At 42.2% G+C, this 18,056-nt stretch overlaps 1 protein-coding gene across 1 annotated transcript in view; it reads left to right on the top strand.

Annotated features, from left to right (window-relative positions):
- Nucleotides 1-18,056, top strand: part of LOC139920067 (dedicator of cytokinesis protein 3-like) — a 162,550-nt gene that overhangs the window by 50,880 nt on the left and 93,614 nt on the right. Inside the window, exon 5 of the mRNA XM_071909971.2 lies at nucleotides 3,162-3,258. Within this exon, the coding sequence (XP_071766072.2) occupies nucleotides 3,162-3,258 (97 nt within the window). The remainder of the gene's footprint in view (nucleotides 1-3,161; nucleotides 3,259-18,056) is intronic.

Here is an 18,056-nt window from a genome sequence, read left to right as displayed (position 1 = left end):
CGGCATTGTTCTAAAAATACCATGAGATATCTGTCTATAATATACATAAAGTAATAACATAACATATAATAATAACATATAATAATAAGTATCCATATAAAGAGGACTAGACACATCAACTGCATCGCAAGGCCGAATTTCATCGTGAAGCAAAGCCTGTGAATACATCCATCCAGGAGACAGAAAATGTCTTTAAATTTTTAAGTACTGCTGTGGGTGTTTCATATTTTTTCAACTGAGCAATGAGGAAGACTGGACCCTCGAGAGTCCGAAAAGAGAGAGGGAGAGCGTAGGGGTGTTTAACATCAATATATTTGCATAGAGAATGACAGAGGGACATACATAAGAAGAAGCAGTGTGGGAGAGGAGTGGAGGAAAGAGAGGGAAGGAGACAAAAAATGGCTTGAGACTGATGGAGGACAAAAAAGGCAGCTCGAGGCGGAGAGAAGAGAGTTCAGATAGAGTAGAAGAGGAGAGAAAGGAGGGAGGGAGGGGAGGAGGTATATGGAGGAAAGGAGGGAGGTAGGAAAGATGGATGCATGCATGCACACGAGAAAGGAGGGGAGAAAAGAGACTAGAGGAGACAGGGTGAAAGATGAAGGAGGGAGGGAGAGGACGAGAGATAGGAGAGTAAATAGGGAAAGTAGTGATGAAGTCAGGTAAAAGGTAAAACAGGGAGGAAGGAAGGAAGAGTGGAGAGGAGAGAGGAAAGAAGGAAGAAATCAGAGAGGAGGGAAGGAAGAGAGGGAGAAGCAGGGTAGAGTGAGGAAAGTAGAGAGAGAGAGAGAGAGGAGGATAGTTGGGGGAGAGGAGAAAGGGAGTAGATGAGAGGAGGGGGGAGGGACAGAGGGAGGATGAGAGGAGAGAAAAGAGGAAGGAAAGAGAGGAGGAGGAAATGAAGAGAGAAGATGATAGAGGGAGATGAGGAGAGACAAGAGAGAGGGAGAGGGGAGACAAAAGAGCGAGGAGAGGAAAGAGAAAAGAGGAAGGAGAGGAGAGAGAGGGCAAAAGGAGATTAAAAAAAGGGGAGGGGAAAGGGAGAGAAGAAGAAGAAGGGAAGGAGAGAAGGAAGAGTACTGCCAGGTAGAGGAGAGAGGGAGGGGAGAGGAGGAGGAGGAAGAAGAGGAGGAGAGACATTGAGGTGATTGAAGCAAGAGAGGAATGAGGGAGCGGAAGGATGAAACGAGCGCGGAATGACGAATGACGAGGAAAGGAGGGATGCGGGGAAGGGAGGGAGGGAGGGAGGGGGAGATTAGATCGAGCGCAAAGTAGAACAGAGGAGAAGAGGAGGGGAAGCGTCTGAGATACAAGTGTAACTAATGTGGGTGAAATCACCAGGGAGCCGCCAGCCACGACTCTGCTGGGAGATCGCACTAATCTAGCACGCTGGCTTTTATTAATTAATCAGTTATGAGACGGAGAGAGAGAAAGAAGGGAGAGGCAGAGTGAAATGGAGAGAAAGGGATCGTATGGGAAGAGAGGAGGGGAAATAAAGAAGGAAACGGAGAATGAAAGTGTGTGTGAGACAGAGACAGATACTCTACTATTCCAGACTCCAGAGACAGTGACTCAACTTTCAATTTTCACCTGAACAACTTCCCTGTGGTCCAAAATTATGTATAAGGGAGAGAGGGAAGGAAGGAGAGAGAGAGGGGAAAGGATGGAGAGAGTTAGCGAGCGACGATTTTCGAGTCAGCGAGGGGAACTGCCGTCTTGGTGCAGCAGTTTGCTAGTTCAGTCGGTTTGGGGGATTTGCAGATTTTAGAAACATCAGGAGGTTTTGCACCTTAAAGTGGTGTGTGACTCAGAGTGGCAGAGGTCTCATCAGTTTACTGCTGCCGCAGGTGTGTGTGCACATGATACCTCTTATAATACATGTGTTTTATTTTCCCAAATATCAACACCGCATGACAGCAAGTTATGTTTATAGCAGTAAATCCCAACCCCTGTATGTGTGTGTGTGTATGAATGTGCGGTCCCAGACAGTGGTTGACGTGTGTGTGTGTGTGTGTGTGTGTGTATGAATGTCCCTGTTATCTCCAACCACAACAACCCAGTGCAACTCAACCCAACTCCTTACCTGATACCTCTGAGTTTGTATTGCTGGTTGATGTGTGTGAGTGTGTGTGCGTGACTGCAAGCCCATAAAACAAAAAAATGCCAAACTATGATAATTCTTGTAAAAAAGATAGTAGGCAGGAATGCTTCTTTGCTTCTGATGTTAAAGATCATACAATTGGGTGTTGTTTGGATAAGCAGATGGTGACTGGGTCATTCTGGTCCTATGGTGAATGCACTAGAATAATTCTTGCCCATGTTTAGTGTTATTCCAGCACGGCTAAAGACACAATTCACCGAGCCTGATTCACACGCCGGCCATAGTGGATTTACATCATAACCTACTAGAGTTGGGAAGCAGTATTCGGAAAATGAAAGCAAAGCAAATGCAAACAATGCCAGACTCAAACCGGTCTTTGGATCAAAATTAAAATATTTTCCTTTGACATTGTTGAGTGACGAGCAAAACTGGAGGTCAAACGACCCAAGAAAGTTCAAATCAAAGGCTACAGCAACTGGATTGAAGGAACATCCATGATATTGAAGATGAAATCTGCTCACATCACAGATGTATTATACTCAGCTCACAGCAGTGGTTCACCTATACATAATATTGGCTATTGTTAGCAGTTAACTGCTTTGTGTTGTTAATGTTATATTCTTGTCCAAATCTGCCAGGTCTAATTCATATTTACTGACAGAATTTACAGTCTTGATCTTTCTCTTGCTCAGCATTATGCTTCATGTCCTTAGTGAAGCTTCTTTGACAGTCAAATTGTTCATGTGTCTGCTAGCTAACACTTGGTGACTTTAGCCTGTTAAAACTGATACTATTAAAACTAGTTATAGGCTACAACAGTTAGACCTAGTTTGTTTGGAGATAAACAAACTCATCAGAGTGTAGAGTCTCTCTTGTTTCCACATAACTAGGATGATTCTTATCAGCCTCTGCCAGGTCATGCGGTGGACATGCTGCTTTTTGTGTCACTAAATGTCCCTAGACTAAGGTGAACCTCTGGAGTATTTGAATCCTGTGTAAACAATAATTCAAATTTCAGTGGATGTGAATAAAGCAGTGTGTGTGTGTGTGTCTCCCTGTACAGGCAGCATGAGACTGTGGTGCCTCTTGAAGACCCCATCGTGACTGAGGTGACGTCCACGCTACAGGAATGGGCCTTACTATGGAAGCAGCTCTATGTGGTAAGCAGCGCTGTAGCTTTTTATATCTCTGCAGTGGTTTCAGCTGCTCACTGCACTTAACCTTTTGCTGCATCATGCATTAAACCAAGAGATCTTACATTTATTCAACTAGGGACCCAAGCTACAGTATGTGGGGGCAGAAACAGATCCAACACTAAACAAGAGGCACTTGGGCTTCCTACTGTCCTGTCATCGTAGATTGACATGTAATTCTGACAGCTGATTGGACAGATACTCTCCAGGGAGATCAGACCCACGTGGGGAGTGGGGGGACACAGAACCGAGTGAACCGCGGCACGCATGCGCGACCTGAACCGTGGGTGGCGAACCGAACGGTTCGGATTTTTTTCGGTATCCGTTACACCCCTAGTCCTTTGCAAGGTGGATGGATGGACATATATGTGGATGCTAAATGGATGGATAGATTGATTGGTGGATGGTAGATAAATGAGGAAATAATAAGATGATGTAGATATAGGCTAAATGCATGGAAAGGTGGAGGATGCCTGGATGTCGACATAATTGGATTTCTAACAAGGCAAAATAGATATTAATGCATGGATGTAGTTGTGACCCGACATGGAAGAACAGCCACATTATGGGAGATGGTTTTTTGGTTTTCACAGATTATTGATCTTTGCATTCAGAGCTTTAAAATGGTATGTTACATAACAGAGGGCAATGAGTTATTTATGTAATAGATTGACGTATGTATAGTATAGTCTCTTGTGAAGTTAAATCATTGTAAATATCTTCTATAAAGCAGGGGATTGTAGTTACCATCAAACAACAGTGCAAAATGTTGGTAAAAGCGCAAATTAGTGAATTAATCACTTTGGTTCCTATTGTATAAATTTGGTTACAGCATATTTCATCCACCTTTTGGTTGTACATTTTCTGAATTAAATAGCAGTGCTGCCTTCTTGCACAGCTGGGATTGACACTTATGATAATACAGTACATTACTTCTGATTGGTGGAGATGACTGCAGACTACTTTGCATACCCAGAATGCCACCGATGTGTCATGAAAAAGCAGTGACCAAATCTGATGCTTTAGGAACAATCAGCAGAGGCTGCATTTATTTCTTGTGTACATCTGTGGTTGAGAGAGATGCAGTTGCAGTAGATGATGACCTGCATGGTCTCTACATCACCTCCAGCAAACATAGATGTTGATACAACAACCTGCACCAACGTTAAAAAGTAATTATAGCGCCAAAATGATAGTTGAGGTGACATCTGTAGTCGCCCTGCCTGCATCGCTTCATGAAATCAGGCTTAAATATCTTCCTGATATCAGTCCAAACCAGTTTCCAGAGCTGCTGTAATATCAATTTTTACTGTGTCATAATATCATACTGTAAAAATGTTATGCTCGTTTGGGTTGATGCTGAACTTGGCCTCCTGCACATTGCCATCTGTCATATGCTTGCTGAGTTGCCATGACTACATTCATCCTAAGGTCAGGTTGCAATCACACACACACACACACACACACACACACACACACGTATACACACACGTACACACATGCGCGCTAGATTTCCACATCTTGCTAGAAGCCAGTAGAGCTTATGTACCATGTACTTGCAGTGCTGTGGGTTTATCACTGACAGCCCAGGCACAGGATGTGTCACAGCATCTTCAGCATTTTCTCTCCAACTATAGCGTGTGTTCACACCAGGTTTGTTTGAAGCAGTTCAAGTTCAGTATTCAAACTCTGGAGCGTTCAGCCTTTTAGTTCAGTTGGTTTGTCCGGGTGAGAACATGCCATTCAAACTCAGTAACTCGATAATCGCAGTTAGATGCCTGAAAATGCAGGTCTCAGTCCTCGCGGTGCGGTTCTTTAGTAGTGAGAATGTAACCCCAAAACACAAGGGTTTATGGGTATAAGGAGACGCATGTTGGCATCTGATAGCCAGCAGTTTCTCATGCTTGGAAAGCCTATAGCTTATCAGAATGAAGTCTGGACTGATGCTCATATTCAGCTATTTCTGTGTTCTTCACTGGTATGAACACCAGAGAAGAAGAGACAGACAAGTCTGTCATGCTTAGCTAAAGTTACAGGCCTGGAATCAGATTTGTTTTGACTCCCTGCAGCAAAAATCTCTAACCTGGCAGGATGAGAGGTCACCAAAATTCTGTCCATGTGACTTTTGTTTACAAGCCCTGGTTCACTTGTAATTGGGCAGTGTGAACCTGAACAAACCAAATACAAAAAAACAACAAAGTAAAATTTTCCCTACAGCTCTGACCAAAGAAAACAAACTGAACAAATTAACAAAATGAACCAAGGGCAAGCCATAGTCTCAACTGATGCTCATATTCAGTTATTTCATCATGTGTTCTTAACTGGTATGAACAGCAAAAAACCTCATGCTTAGCTAAAGTTACAGGACTGGAATTGGATTTCTTTTGATTCCCTGCAGCCAAAATCTCTAACCTGCAGGATGACAGATTACCAAAACTCTGTCCAATAAAGAAGCTGCTTGTGAGTCCATGTGACTTTTATTCATAAGTCCTGGTTCGCTTGTAATTGTAACTGTGAACTTAAACAAATCAAATACAAAAATGTCCAGTAAAGCGTACATTTTTCCACTATGGTTCAGACCGAAGAAAACAAACTGTGGGTGTGATCGCACCCTGAGACAGCCGGTGGCACACAGGCACGTATGGACACACATAACACACAACCAGAGACATTCACAGGCATCTATGAATACAAATCGCACCCTCTCTCTTGCTTTTTCTCACTCTCTCTCTCTCACACAATACAGTACACCTTCGCACACATGCACATACACTCATCTAACGACACCCACACACAGCCACCTATGCATCACACCGTCACATATGAATGAACACGGTCTGCAAACACACAGTGACACGCTGAAGTCTCTCAGTAAATGGATGCTGGGTGGCACTGGAGCCGACAGAGGTGACATTCTCACACAACATGACATAAAGGAAGGAAGCGGAGCAGAAAGACACGAGTGACACGCACACACACACACACACACACACAGATGCGCACCGTCCTCAACTGTATATATGCATGTTATTTATGCACTGATGAGCATGGTTACGTCTCTGTCTTTCTCTGTGTCTTTCCTTTGTGTAGACACACACATACACACACACACACACACACACACACTTGTACACACACATACACACACACACACACAGATAGACAATGCACAGTGTATCAAAGAAGTGTATGCATGCCCTTTGCACACTGCCATAGGGAATTTGAACACTGCTGGATGTCAGAGAAAGAGTGTGTGTGTATGTGTGTGTGTGACAAACAAACAAAGAGAGGGAGAAACATTCAGTGAAAGAGTGAGAAAGACGGAGAGAGGGGGAGAGAGAGGGAGAGAGTATGAGAGAGAACAAGCACAGATCCTGTACAGACCCACAGTGTGTGTTCAGTTCTATGCACTGAAGCACTGCGACACGGTTAAATTGCCTAAATCCACTAACGTTACTTAAATACCACAAGATGATGTCACCTACCGTTAAAGTTTGTAGGGCAGCGAAGATGAGTTACTGTCTACAAATCCCCGTTACTGACTATGGAATGTTTCACTTTGCTGCTGTCTGTACATCTCCAAATTACAGACATGACGTGATGACATCAGACGCATTAGAGATCACTTTAGATCCATTTATATACACTGAGCAACTTTTGATTTTGTGCCTCTGTATGGGAAACACTGCATCTCACAGTCAAAAACGCCCTCTAGAGGCCATCTGATGAAGCGCATCATCTCACTAAGCGTTACCTGACTGACTGACTGACCGACTGACTGACCGACTGACTGAATATGCCATGTGACGCCCTCAGCTGCGCCGTGGGAGAAAGAGAAGGATTGAGAAAGAGAGACGGAGAGAAAAGATAGAGGGATAGAAAGAAAGATTGAGGAAAAGACATTGAGAAAAAAGGAGAGAGCGACATAGAAAGTGGGAGTGTAGAGAAAAAGGGAGAAAGAGAGAGAAATAGTGAAAAGGACAGACTGAGAAAGGAGAGAGTAAGAAAGAAAGAGGAGTGAGAGAGTGTGAGTGAGAGAGAGAAATACTGAGAGAGAGACATCCGTCCCCACATGGCCCTATGTCTCCTCCAAGCTTCAGCTCTCTGTTGTTGCACTTTCACAGTGATTAGTCTTTTTATTATTGCTCTCTCCCTCTCTCTCTGTCTCTCTCTCTCTCTCTGTCTCTCTCTCTCTCTTTCTCTCCTCATTCTTTTGACTGTCTCTCATTTTCTCCCTCTCTGTTTTCTTTTATGTACTGATGTCAAAATAGACAAGACTGCATGCACATTTGTGTGTGTGTGTGTGTGTGTAGGAGGGATAGATGTGTGAACAGGAAGGAGGGAGGAGAGGGAAGGGCGACAACAGAACAATGATGGAGGGATGGGAAGATAGAGGGAGAGACATAGACAGAGACATTTCTCCGCTCTTGTTAAAAGTGCAGACAAGTGTGTGTGTGTGTGTGTGTGTGTGTGTGTGTGTGTGTCAGGAGGATGGAAGTGTGAAGATGAGAGGAGAGCGAGGAGAGAGAGGGGGAGGACAGGGAAGGCGGAGGGAGGGGATCTGTCGTCCTCGTCCAGCTCTTCAGCTTTCCATCGCAATGACATTTTCTGTACATGGAAGAAATGGGTGACTGGGTGGGAAATGCTTTCCACTGTGTTTATTCATGATGGGAGAAAAGTCTTTAGCTGAAGTTCATCATTCAGTATTTCATGAAGTATAAATAATCCAGTGTCACCATCCAAGGACTCAAACTAATAATCTAAATGTCAGTTTTGCTACTTTCTATCGCTGATTGATAGTGATCCAACCTATATCCAGTTCATGGAAGATTTTCCATTGTCTGTTCTAAACAGTCTGTCTAGTCGTTCTTTCTTGGGAAAAATCCTCTGCTGCACAGGAAGTGATGCGTTTTATGTTTCTGGTTTGTTTGGAAGTCAATAGAAGAAGAAGAACTGGGTAGTTAGCATGAGCATCGATAGCCACCATGTCTGAACAGACAGAGAAAAGAGAAACACAGACTGCATCGACAGAAAATCCAAGCTCCGCCCACACTGTTTGATTGACAGGTGATCTCTGGGAAGTGCAGTGAAGAAACACCACAGTGATGAGGCTGAGCAACAAAGATGGAGACAAAATCAAAATAATAAGGAACTTGAGGATTAGTCTCCTCATAACCTTTAAAAACCAACCAGTCAGTGATCAAACTCGAGCTTCCAGCACATTCCCAGATTCGGTCCCTCCATGTTTAACCTGACTGTAAGTTTGGCTGAGGATGCTAGCTTAAAGGTCCCATATTCTCCACTTTCCAGTGTTTAATTTTATGTCTTGAGGTCCATTCAAAGCTGTGTGTGTGGTGTCATGTACCAAAAACACTCTCAATCCATTCTGACACGTTCATTTTCCAGCATCTCTCTGAGCCTTACCAAGAACAGGCTGTTTCTGTCGCTGTGTCTTTAAGGCTCATTAATATTAACGACCCCTCTGTTCTGATTGGCTAACCGTTTCAAGAGTGAAACGTGAGACCCCGCGGCCCGGCGGCTACAGGTAGGGAAAACTCTCCGGTAATAAACAATGACAACCGCTCAACCGCTTTGAAAAAAACACTTTGTTAGTCTATTATTTCTTACAAAAATGATAATGAGCGAACCTTTGTGACGCCACAAAGTTACGGAAGTCCAAACGGCTCGTTTAGAGGCTCGCTTTTCTAATATGGATTGTGTGAATTTAGTTGGCGACCGTGCGTTTTGATACTTTCACCATGTTTAGATAGCACATCCAACTCCTTTATAATCAGAGAGGCAAGGGGAATCCTGCTTTCCACAATATGGGGCTTTTAAAGCTCCGAGGCAGCAGTGTGGAAAGAGAGTATCAAAGCACTGAATCACTAGTACAGGTAACACACAGTTTGTCAGAAAACCTTTTAGAGCTTAGATAGACACCCACACACACAGGCTACCACACACCACTTAGTGTAAGACGTTGTACAAAAGCCATTAGAGCATGATGCGGATCAGTTTTACATCGTAATCTCTCATACGTTTCCATACACACACACAGTTAAACATACACATGCAGACATAACCAGCCACACAAGCACTTTGCAGCAGAAAGGGCATGACATGAAGACATGGAATGAAACAGTGATTTTACATTGTATATACTTTTTTCACACACACACACACACACACACACACACACACACACACAAACACACAGGTACACACATAGTACTTAGCAGGGGAAAGGGCAAGTTGGCCTGGTACAAAACAACGTCTTTATGTTGCACACACACAGACACACACACACACACACACACACACACACAGACAGACACGCACACACACACACACACACACCCTTTATCCTCCTTGACACACTCAGCCTCTTTCGCCTCCATGTTTCCCATCTCTTACCTCTTCTTACCTGAGAGAGAGAATGTAGCAGAAATTCACTAGAACATGGGAGAGAAAGACGGGGAGTAAAAAATAGAATAAAGAGAGAGTAGTATGGAGAAAGACAGAGAGAGATACTGAGACAAAAAAGAGAGGGAGGAAGGGGAAAAAGAGACAGGAAGACTGAAACAGGAAGACTGATATAGAGCAAGACAGGCAGATACAGAGAAAAAAGAGAGCAATCGTGAAAGACCAAGTACACCCCATTTTTCCTACAAATATTTAAATAAAACAATATGTAAATAAAATCAGAGGGAGAAGAGAGACAGACAGATACCGAGAGACAGAAAGAGACCAACTTCTCATTCAATCCTGCCGCAGTGACTATTAAAATCAGTAAAAAGAAGAGAGAGAGAAACAAAAAGCTACTGAATGACTGTCTCTCTACGCTTGAAAAGCCGCACCAAAATCAATCAAAAGAAGATAGCTTTGTACACTTTGCTATGCTCTTTGCGATGAGGCATTTTAGACCCAAAAAAACCCACCACACACCCCGCCTTAAACCCGCACTCAAATATTGATGATTGAAAGAAATGAAAGATGCTCTTTGTTGATTGCTTGTTCTGCGGTTTAATGGGGATTCTTCCTTTGACTGGCTCGGTCCAGACTGTAATGTCTGGAGATAATTGGCGTGTGGTCTGCAGGGTTGGTTAAAGATACAGCTTTATAGTGCGTCAAGAAAGAGATATTTGATAGTAGTAACTTCAAAAAGTCTCTCTCTCTGTGTGTCTGTCTGGTGTGTGTGTGTGTGTGTGTGTGTGTGTGTGCGTTTGAAGATCGCAATTGAAACTGAGAAACTGTGAATAATTAACTTTTCATTTACACATTCTGTTTTCTCCTAATGAGGGCTTTCAGGTGAAGCAACCTAACGCGTCCTCTGGCGGCCATATTGGAGGTCCACAGCTCTCGGGCAACAACAGCTGTGAACAGCTGATTGCGTAGTTTGTTAATTTGGTTAATTTTGTTTGTGTTTGGCCGCCTGACGCACAGAAACAAAAAAAAGTGAGACGAACTCAGATGAATTCAAGCTGTCAATCTTTCCTACCTGCTAAATTTGTTTACAAATTAAGGAAGGAGAAGGTGGTAGAGGAAGAATTGCGCATTTGAAGCACTAAAATGGAAGAAGGCCCAAAGTGTCACGGAAAGGCTAAATGGAGAGGCTAAAAGGAGAAGCTAAATGACTTAGCAAATCCAATAGCTAACAGGAAAAGGAAAAGCAGCGGGGAAATGGAAATGCAAATGGGAAAGGAAATTGCCCTTTTAAATGCCTGATTAAAATCTGTATTCTTAATTCAATTTGTGAATCCAGTTATTTATTTCTCTTTTTAAACTGCATTTTCAAATAGATATTTAAATTCCGTTATTTATTTATGAATTCATTAATGTATTTTTAAATGATGTAGTTAGTGACTGTTTTATGGTTGTTTTTGTAAATCCCTTTTTAATTTGAACTATTTATTGATGGATTAATATTTCATTTGTAAATTATTTTTATAATTCCTCTTTTTATTGTCCATTAAAATATCAAATAATGAATTACTTTGTAATTTAGTCTATTTATTCATAGATTATTAAATTAATTTGTAAACAAATTTTTATTGTACAATTAGTTATTAATTAATGAAATGCTTTATTACTATTTCCGTGACACTTGTGGTCCTCTATAGTTGCCCGGCTCCACCTGCACAATTGATGGTTTCTCTCTTGCAAATTTTGTGAATCATGTTCTGAACGCATTGCCAGTTCATTGCACCTTGCTTTCATGTATCAATATTATGTAAAGTTGATCATTAACATTCAAATTTTAGTTGAATTTGATTCATTTCACTCAATTCATAGGTGAATTAAATTTTTAGGGGCGATTGACAGCCGTAATATAGATTAATTAGCATGTGTTAATGCCACCAGGTCTGCAGGTGTAGTGAGTAAGGAAACATTTTGCCAGCCTGCTAGAAAACAAAGGAGAAAAGTGTATGCTGATGTATGTATATATATACTTGTGTGTTCAAAATTTATATTTTTGACTGAAAAACTGCATGAAAATATTACTTTTGAATCACCTATTTTATTCTGTGCTCAGCTCTGTTGGAGGAACTCAGCTTGGGAGAAAACAAACAAAATACAGGAGTTATTTCCAGTCTCTGTGGCTCTGCTGCAAAATGAGAAATATGACGTTCACATTCTGCTCTATTCTATTTTTGCTCTACTGGTAGAAACAGTCTCACTCTCTCTGTCTTTCTCTGTCTCTCTCGTTCTCTTCTGCCTCTCTGTTTTGACACTGTTTCCCTATCTTTTCCTATCTTTCTCTCTTTCTATTACTTTCTCTCTCTGATTCTCTCCCTCTCTCACATACGCACACATTTCATCTCACACTTTCTCACACTATTGTTAATAGTGGAGTGGAATAATGGAGCGAGATGATGATGAGGGTGATGACAGAGAAAAGCCTACTTTAAAAATACCTCCATGTGACCTTTTCTCGACAACACAGCTGGACATTTACTAGATGTCTAGGTGGAGGAAAACTGGAAGACAGGAGGGAGAGAAGAGGAGGAAAAAAAACCTTTCAAACATCAGTGATTGACTAGTCCTGGCAGAGTCACCTACAGCTGAACCTTACTGTATAGCTAGGAGGAGGAATGACTCCTGGATGGAGGGAAGGAGATAGAGGAGGGAGGGAGGAAAGAAAGGGAGATGTACTTGACATCTAACGAAAACTGGAAGGCAGAAAAAAGGCAGTAGATGTTGCCATTCAAAGCATTTTGGGCTGACTAGTAAGAGCTCATTCGCCCACAAATGACATTTAAAGTAATAATCCGCGACATTTTCATATGAATAAATGTCTGTTTTGCTTCTCTCTATCGCTGACTGATATAACACAATAGTGATTCAACCTTTTCCCAGTTGAATGAAAGCCTAAAATCCTCTGACACACAGGAAGTGATGCGTTTTACAGCAGTTTGTTTGGAATAAAGAGAAGAAGAAGAACTGGGTAGTTAGCATGAGCAGCGATAGCCACCATGGCTGAACAGACAAAGAAAAGAGAAACTCAAACTGCATCAACAGAAAGTCCAAGCTCCGCCCACACTGTTTGATTGACAGGTGATCTCTGGAAAGTGCAGTGCAGAAACACCACAGCGATGAGCGATTAGCAGTAGATGTCGCCAAAAGCGAGGATCTTGTGGATTACCACCTTAACTAGACACCTAGGAGGAGGGGTGGAGGGAGGGAAAGAGAGAGAGAGAGCAGAGGAATTTACACCTACAAGTGACACAAGGAGAAAGAACGGAGAGAGAGACAAAGAGGGAGAGGGAGAGAGAGAAAGAGGTGAGGGAGGAGAGGAATATAGGGGACATTTACAAGAGATCGAGACATTTACTAGATCGCTAGGAGGAAGAGAGGTGAAAGGCAGAGAGGAGGAGGAGGAGGGGGAGGAAACTGCAAACTGCCTTTCTGAGCTAATGAGCAATGGCTTAGTCACTTACAAATGACATTTAACCAATTATCTAGATGGAGGAATGAAATGAGGGAAGCGAGAAAGAGGGACGGAGAGAGTGAGGAGGAGAGGGGGGGAGAAAGGTTGAGTTACTAGATGCTTTTCAACTGAGCTATACTTGATAATTAAGAGGAGGCGTGGAAGGAGAGAGAGAAAGAAAGAGGGGAGGAGGAGAGAGCCAGTTACGAGACACGACTGAACTTTATTTGATGTCGAGGAGGACGGATGGATAGAGACAGAGAGAAAGAGAGGGGAGGAGAGGAAGAGAGGAGAATTTACTGGACATTTACTAGACATGTAGGAAACTGAGGTTTTACAATCCGGGTCCCATGTACAACACAGCAGTGTTTCCCAAACTCAGGTCCAGGGTTCAGCTGTGTTTTCATGGATTAAAGTGTAAAATGAGTTTTTTTCCCCCCCTTTTCTCTTTTGGGATGAGACAGTTTTGTAAATCCTGAGGGGTTTTCTTAGTCTCAGTTTGTATTTCTTTACCCTTTATTAAGTGGTTTTGTCTTTTGTACGGTTGTGCAAATGAACTAAACCTAACAACGAATCATTTGTAGTGCAAGCTGTCCCTGAAACAGGCTGCACCATCGTTTCCCTAAGACAAAAGTACAAGCATTTGCTGGTCAGATTGAAAACCCTGGGGTACATAGCAATAAGCTGCACTGGACATTTCGTTCACTGGTGTCCCCAAACAGCAGGTAGAGGTAACTGTTTGGGATTTAAAGACTTCGATACCCAGAAATCCTGTGTAGTGAGGTCAGTAAACGTCACACAGCTCGCTCATGTTGCCCAACCCGGCCGGTCTGTGATGCTTTACACCAAAGGAAACCAAAGAGACGAGAGAGGAGAAGATCTAACGCTGGTGAGTCCAGCTTCCTCTGGACAGAGTTTTGATTGGCCATTTTTTAAACATTTCCCTCCAGTGTCCATAGCTGACACCAGACTTCCATTTGGGCAAATGAGGCAAACCTACAGCGTCTCAGTTTCGGGTGGATGGGACGCTCTTCTCTGCTGCAGCCCTATCAACTATTGTGATTTAGGCTGATAAGACACGTTTATTTTTACATAACAGTCTTGCCTAGTGCAGCTTTCACAAAACCTTCTGCCGTTTAGAGACTTTGACAGTAGAGGCGGAGGAGAAGAGGAGCATTGGAACGACGGGAGAAAAGAGCGGAGAATAGTGTGACACATCAATCAACGCCTTGGGTGAGAAGAAGGGAGGACAGGAGAGGGGGAAGGTGGGAGGGACGAAGAGAAGAGAAGAAAGGGGAGGAGAGAGAGAGGGGGAGGAAACTGACAGACCCCCTCCATAGGGAGGTCGGAGGTCAGGGTCAGCTGGTAGGGATTCAGTGTCTTCAGCAGGGGAGGACGCCGATTGATATGAGGACTTGAATCTGAGTCCTGTGGTTGAAAGACAATCTCACTATTCGCTATTCCACTTATTCGCTAAGTGTCTGACCAAACCAGGGTTCTGACCAAACTTGAATTGAAATTTTGTGGAAGCGTCAGTATTTCAGTAAATGATAAAGTAGAACCTTCACTGAGGCTACGGGTGTGCAGTGACTGCTTATGATTCAAGTTGTCTTTCACCTTCCATCCTCTCTATTCCTGTCTGAATTTCTTGATCATAACCACGTCTCTCTGCAGTTCAGTATGAAAAAAAAAAAAAATCAGCCTTTTAGGAATCGAGAAAAACTGGAGGAGTGAAAATTGCCACTGCTTTCTTCACTCTTCATGATACATTTAACATGGTTTGGCTTTGTCCTAATGAGATGAGCATATATTTTTCATGTGGAGGGCAGTGTCAGCTGCCAGTTACAGTGGAAAAGATTAAAAAAAGTGAAAGTTTAAAAAGGTTGTTCAAGCAGCCTGAAGGACTCTGCCATTTATGTATCTCAGTGTATTTCAGTATATGAAGAGTTTAGTGTAAAAATGACGTGTCTGCCATCTGAAAAAAGTGACGCCTACTGTATACACTTATAAAATGATGAATAGCATGCAATAAAAAATGATGGTACTTTTAAAGGATGGTAGGCAACTTAAGACCTTGGTCGATGAAGCGATAATATCTCTAAAATATAAAGGATTCAGTCTTTAAAGGTTTTATTTGATGAACTTCCATTAGTGGTACTTTTTTTTTTCCAAAGATATATATCAGTTTGGAAAAGAACATATCGTCTATGTCCTGGAAAATGATTGAATCCCCCAAAAAGCTTCTGAAGAAAAGTGGGCATTTTTTCTTTTGTAATTACTTTTTTAGGACATTTCTACTATTATCTATCTATCGATCTATCGATCTATCGATCATTCTGTCTATTACTGTAGAATAAGCTTAATTTCCTAGATGGCCAAATTGCAAGTAATTAATCTTCCTGTGTCCCTAAAATACTCATATATGATAAAGAATTGGTATAGAAATAAGAGGCAGGGACATCAGGTAGAATTTTATTTAATTATTTTTATAAAGAAGAGTATTGTAAGATGCAATTTGTCGAGAAAGACAAAGAATGTGATTTAACACCTGTGCATTTCTGACAAAGACTTGAAACCCGGCGTCTCTTTAGGACACAGATAGATTGTGTCAGTCTCACTGTATATATGCAGCGTATGGGAGTGTGCTGTCTGGGTCTCCTCTGCTCCAGGCGTGTGTTGTCATTTGTAGGAGTTTGAGTGACAGGTCTGTGTAGTAAAGCTAACAGGCCGGTGTTGAAATGCCACCTCCGGTTTTGGCCTTTGACACACATCTATCTCTCTGTGTCTGTCTCTCGCACTGTAGTTTTGTTCTCTGATGAAATGGGATCGGCTCTGTTGGGGAATAATGTCACTGCATGTAATTAAGATAGTAGATTAAAGGGAAAAATCCACCCTCAGACACTGTCACTGTAGATTTCATCAATTTGTGATGTTCAGTGCAGTCCAGATTAGTTATTTTGCGATGAAGTGTTGTAATTTACTGTTTTGTTGTACCCACTTTCCCTCAACCTGCCTCGTCTACTTCTGCTTCAGTTAGCGATTTCCTAGTTTTCCCAATGCCCCTCACTCAAAATGCAACCTTTCTTGTAGCTGCATTGCATTCTGGTCTGTTGAGGCTGCTATCAGTGGAGAAATTGGTCTCTCTCCTCTTCTAAGATGGATTTCTCCCTGTGTGTTTGTTGAACATCTCTCGGTGCAAAATGGCGGCTCTAGAAAGAAGCCCTCGCTCTTTGATTCTGAGGGACTGACACCAAAACCTGACGTTTACCGTTGATGTTTTAGATCATTTTCTGCTTTCAAACTCAGTTGTAGCGGAGCTGGAAATATGTTGAAGTGACATCATGGCATCTACATTTGGTCATTTATCAACAGAAATAAGGAAAATGCACCACCAAATAACAACATGGCCTGAAAATGCAAGTTTTTTTTTTTCAACAGTGTTCAGGTTTTATGGTGGATTTTTCCTTAAACTGCATTTTGCATTAGCTTGGTTCAACTCAATTGAAATTTCAACTCAATTAAAATTTGGATAATGCTTTTATTCAAGTACTTTTATGTCATTTTGAGGCACAGATAACTATTGCAACTACTTTTTTAATTTACTCCTTTACTTGTCAAGGTTGCACAAGTCAGATTTTACAAAGACCCTTCATGTCCTTATTCTGAGCTTGCATACAACATTCCTTTCACTTTTTCTCTGTGAAGAAGCCAATTTGTGTTGTTTGGTGTCCAGACTGAGTGGGCATGTAGGCGTAATGGAAGTAAAATACAGTAGAAAGTTAACATTCATTGCACTTCTTCCTGTGATGAACACACATCAGGTTTATCTTGTTTGACTCTTGCTTCAGCCAAGCAGCTGACAGCTCCTTGCACTTTATTTAAAAGAAAATAAAATTTTTGTCAATATCAAAATCTGTGGTATTTTTTTGCAGCTGTGGGATTTAGTATTATATGATACATTTTTTAGAACAAGTTTAAACTATCTTTTCTCAGTAACAAAACTATATTTCTCTTGAGGGAATCTTTGCTGTAGTTTAAATTCTTCTTCTTAAATTCTGTCTCTGCCTCTCTCTCACTCACACACACACACACACACATCACTCATGTCATTTCAAGGCCCTCTGTGTGTAACCGCCTCAGAATATAAGCTCTGCTGTCAAGCGTATCCATCATACAGTATGTCCTATATCAGTAACCTTTAGAATACACACCTCCCTGTATCTTTCTCGTTTTTTTTTATTTTTTATACACTCTCTTCAACGTTGGCAGAGTGGAGAGGAAAGGTATGCCAGTTTACTGCAGACTGGCCCGTGGGTGGGTGGGTGGCAGAGAGAGAGAGAGAGAGGGAGAGAGAGAGAGAGGTGGGAAGAGAGACAGAGATGAAGAAAGAGAAAGATGAGAAAGATGGAGACTGAGATCAGGTGAGAGGACGAGAGACGGAGACAGAATAAGGGAGAGAGAGAAAGAGACAGAAAGAGAGAGAGTCAGCATTGCTACAGTACATTGTGAGGGGATCTCAAGTCGTTTGACAGCCTGTGATTTTCTCCCCGTCTGCTGGTTTGGATTCCTGTTCAGCAGCTTTGCCAGTGGTAGAACCAGAGAAATACAAAGAGCAAAAAGAGAGAGACACGAAGAGGGAAACGAGTGGATTTATCGTCCTGTCACATCTGTAAGTAGCCAATCTCTTATATCCGGACATATGTCACGGTTTAGAAATAGAACTACTGTCGTTCAGGTGTGTGTGTGTGTGTGTGTGTGTGTGTGTGAGAGAGAAAGAGAGAGAGCGAGAGAGAGTTTGCCACAGAGAGAGAGAAAGTGCATTTTTTCCCTGCTTGTG

The sequence above is a fragment of the Centroberyx gerrardi genome, chromosome 5 (assembly GCF_048128805.1).
Source record: "Centroberyx gerrardi isolate f3 chromosome 5, fCenGer3.hap1.cur.20231027, whole genome shotgun sequence".
In the NCBI taxonomy this organism is placed as follows: domain Eukaryota; kingdom Metazoa; phylum Chordata; class Actinopteri; order Beryciformes; family Berycidae; genus Centroberyx; species Centroberyx gerrardi.
The sequence above is the reverse complement of the archived record's forward strand: the minus strand, read 5'-3'. Positions and strand labels throughout refer to the sequence as shown.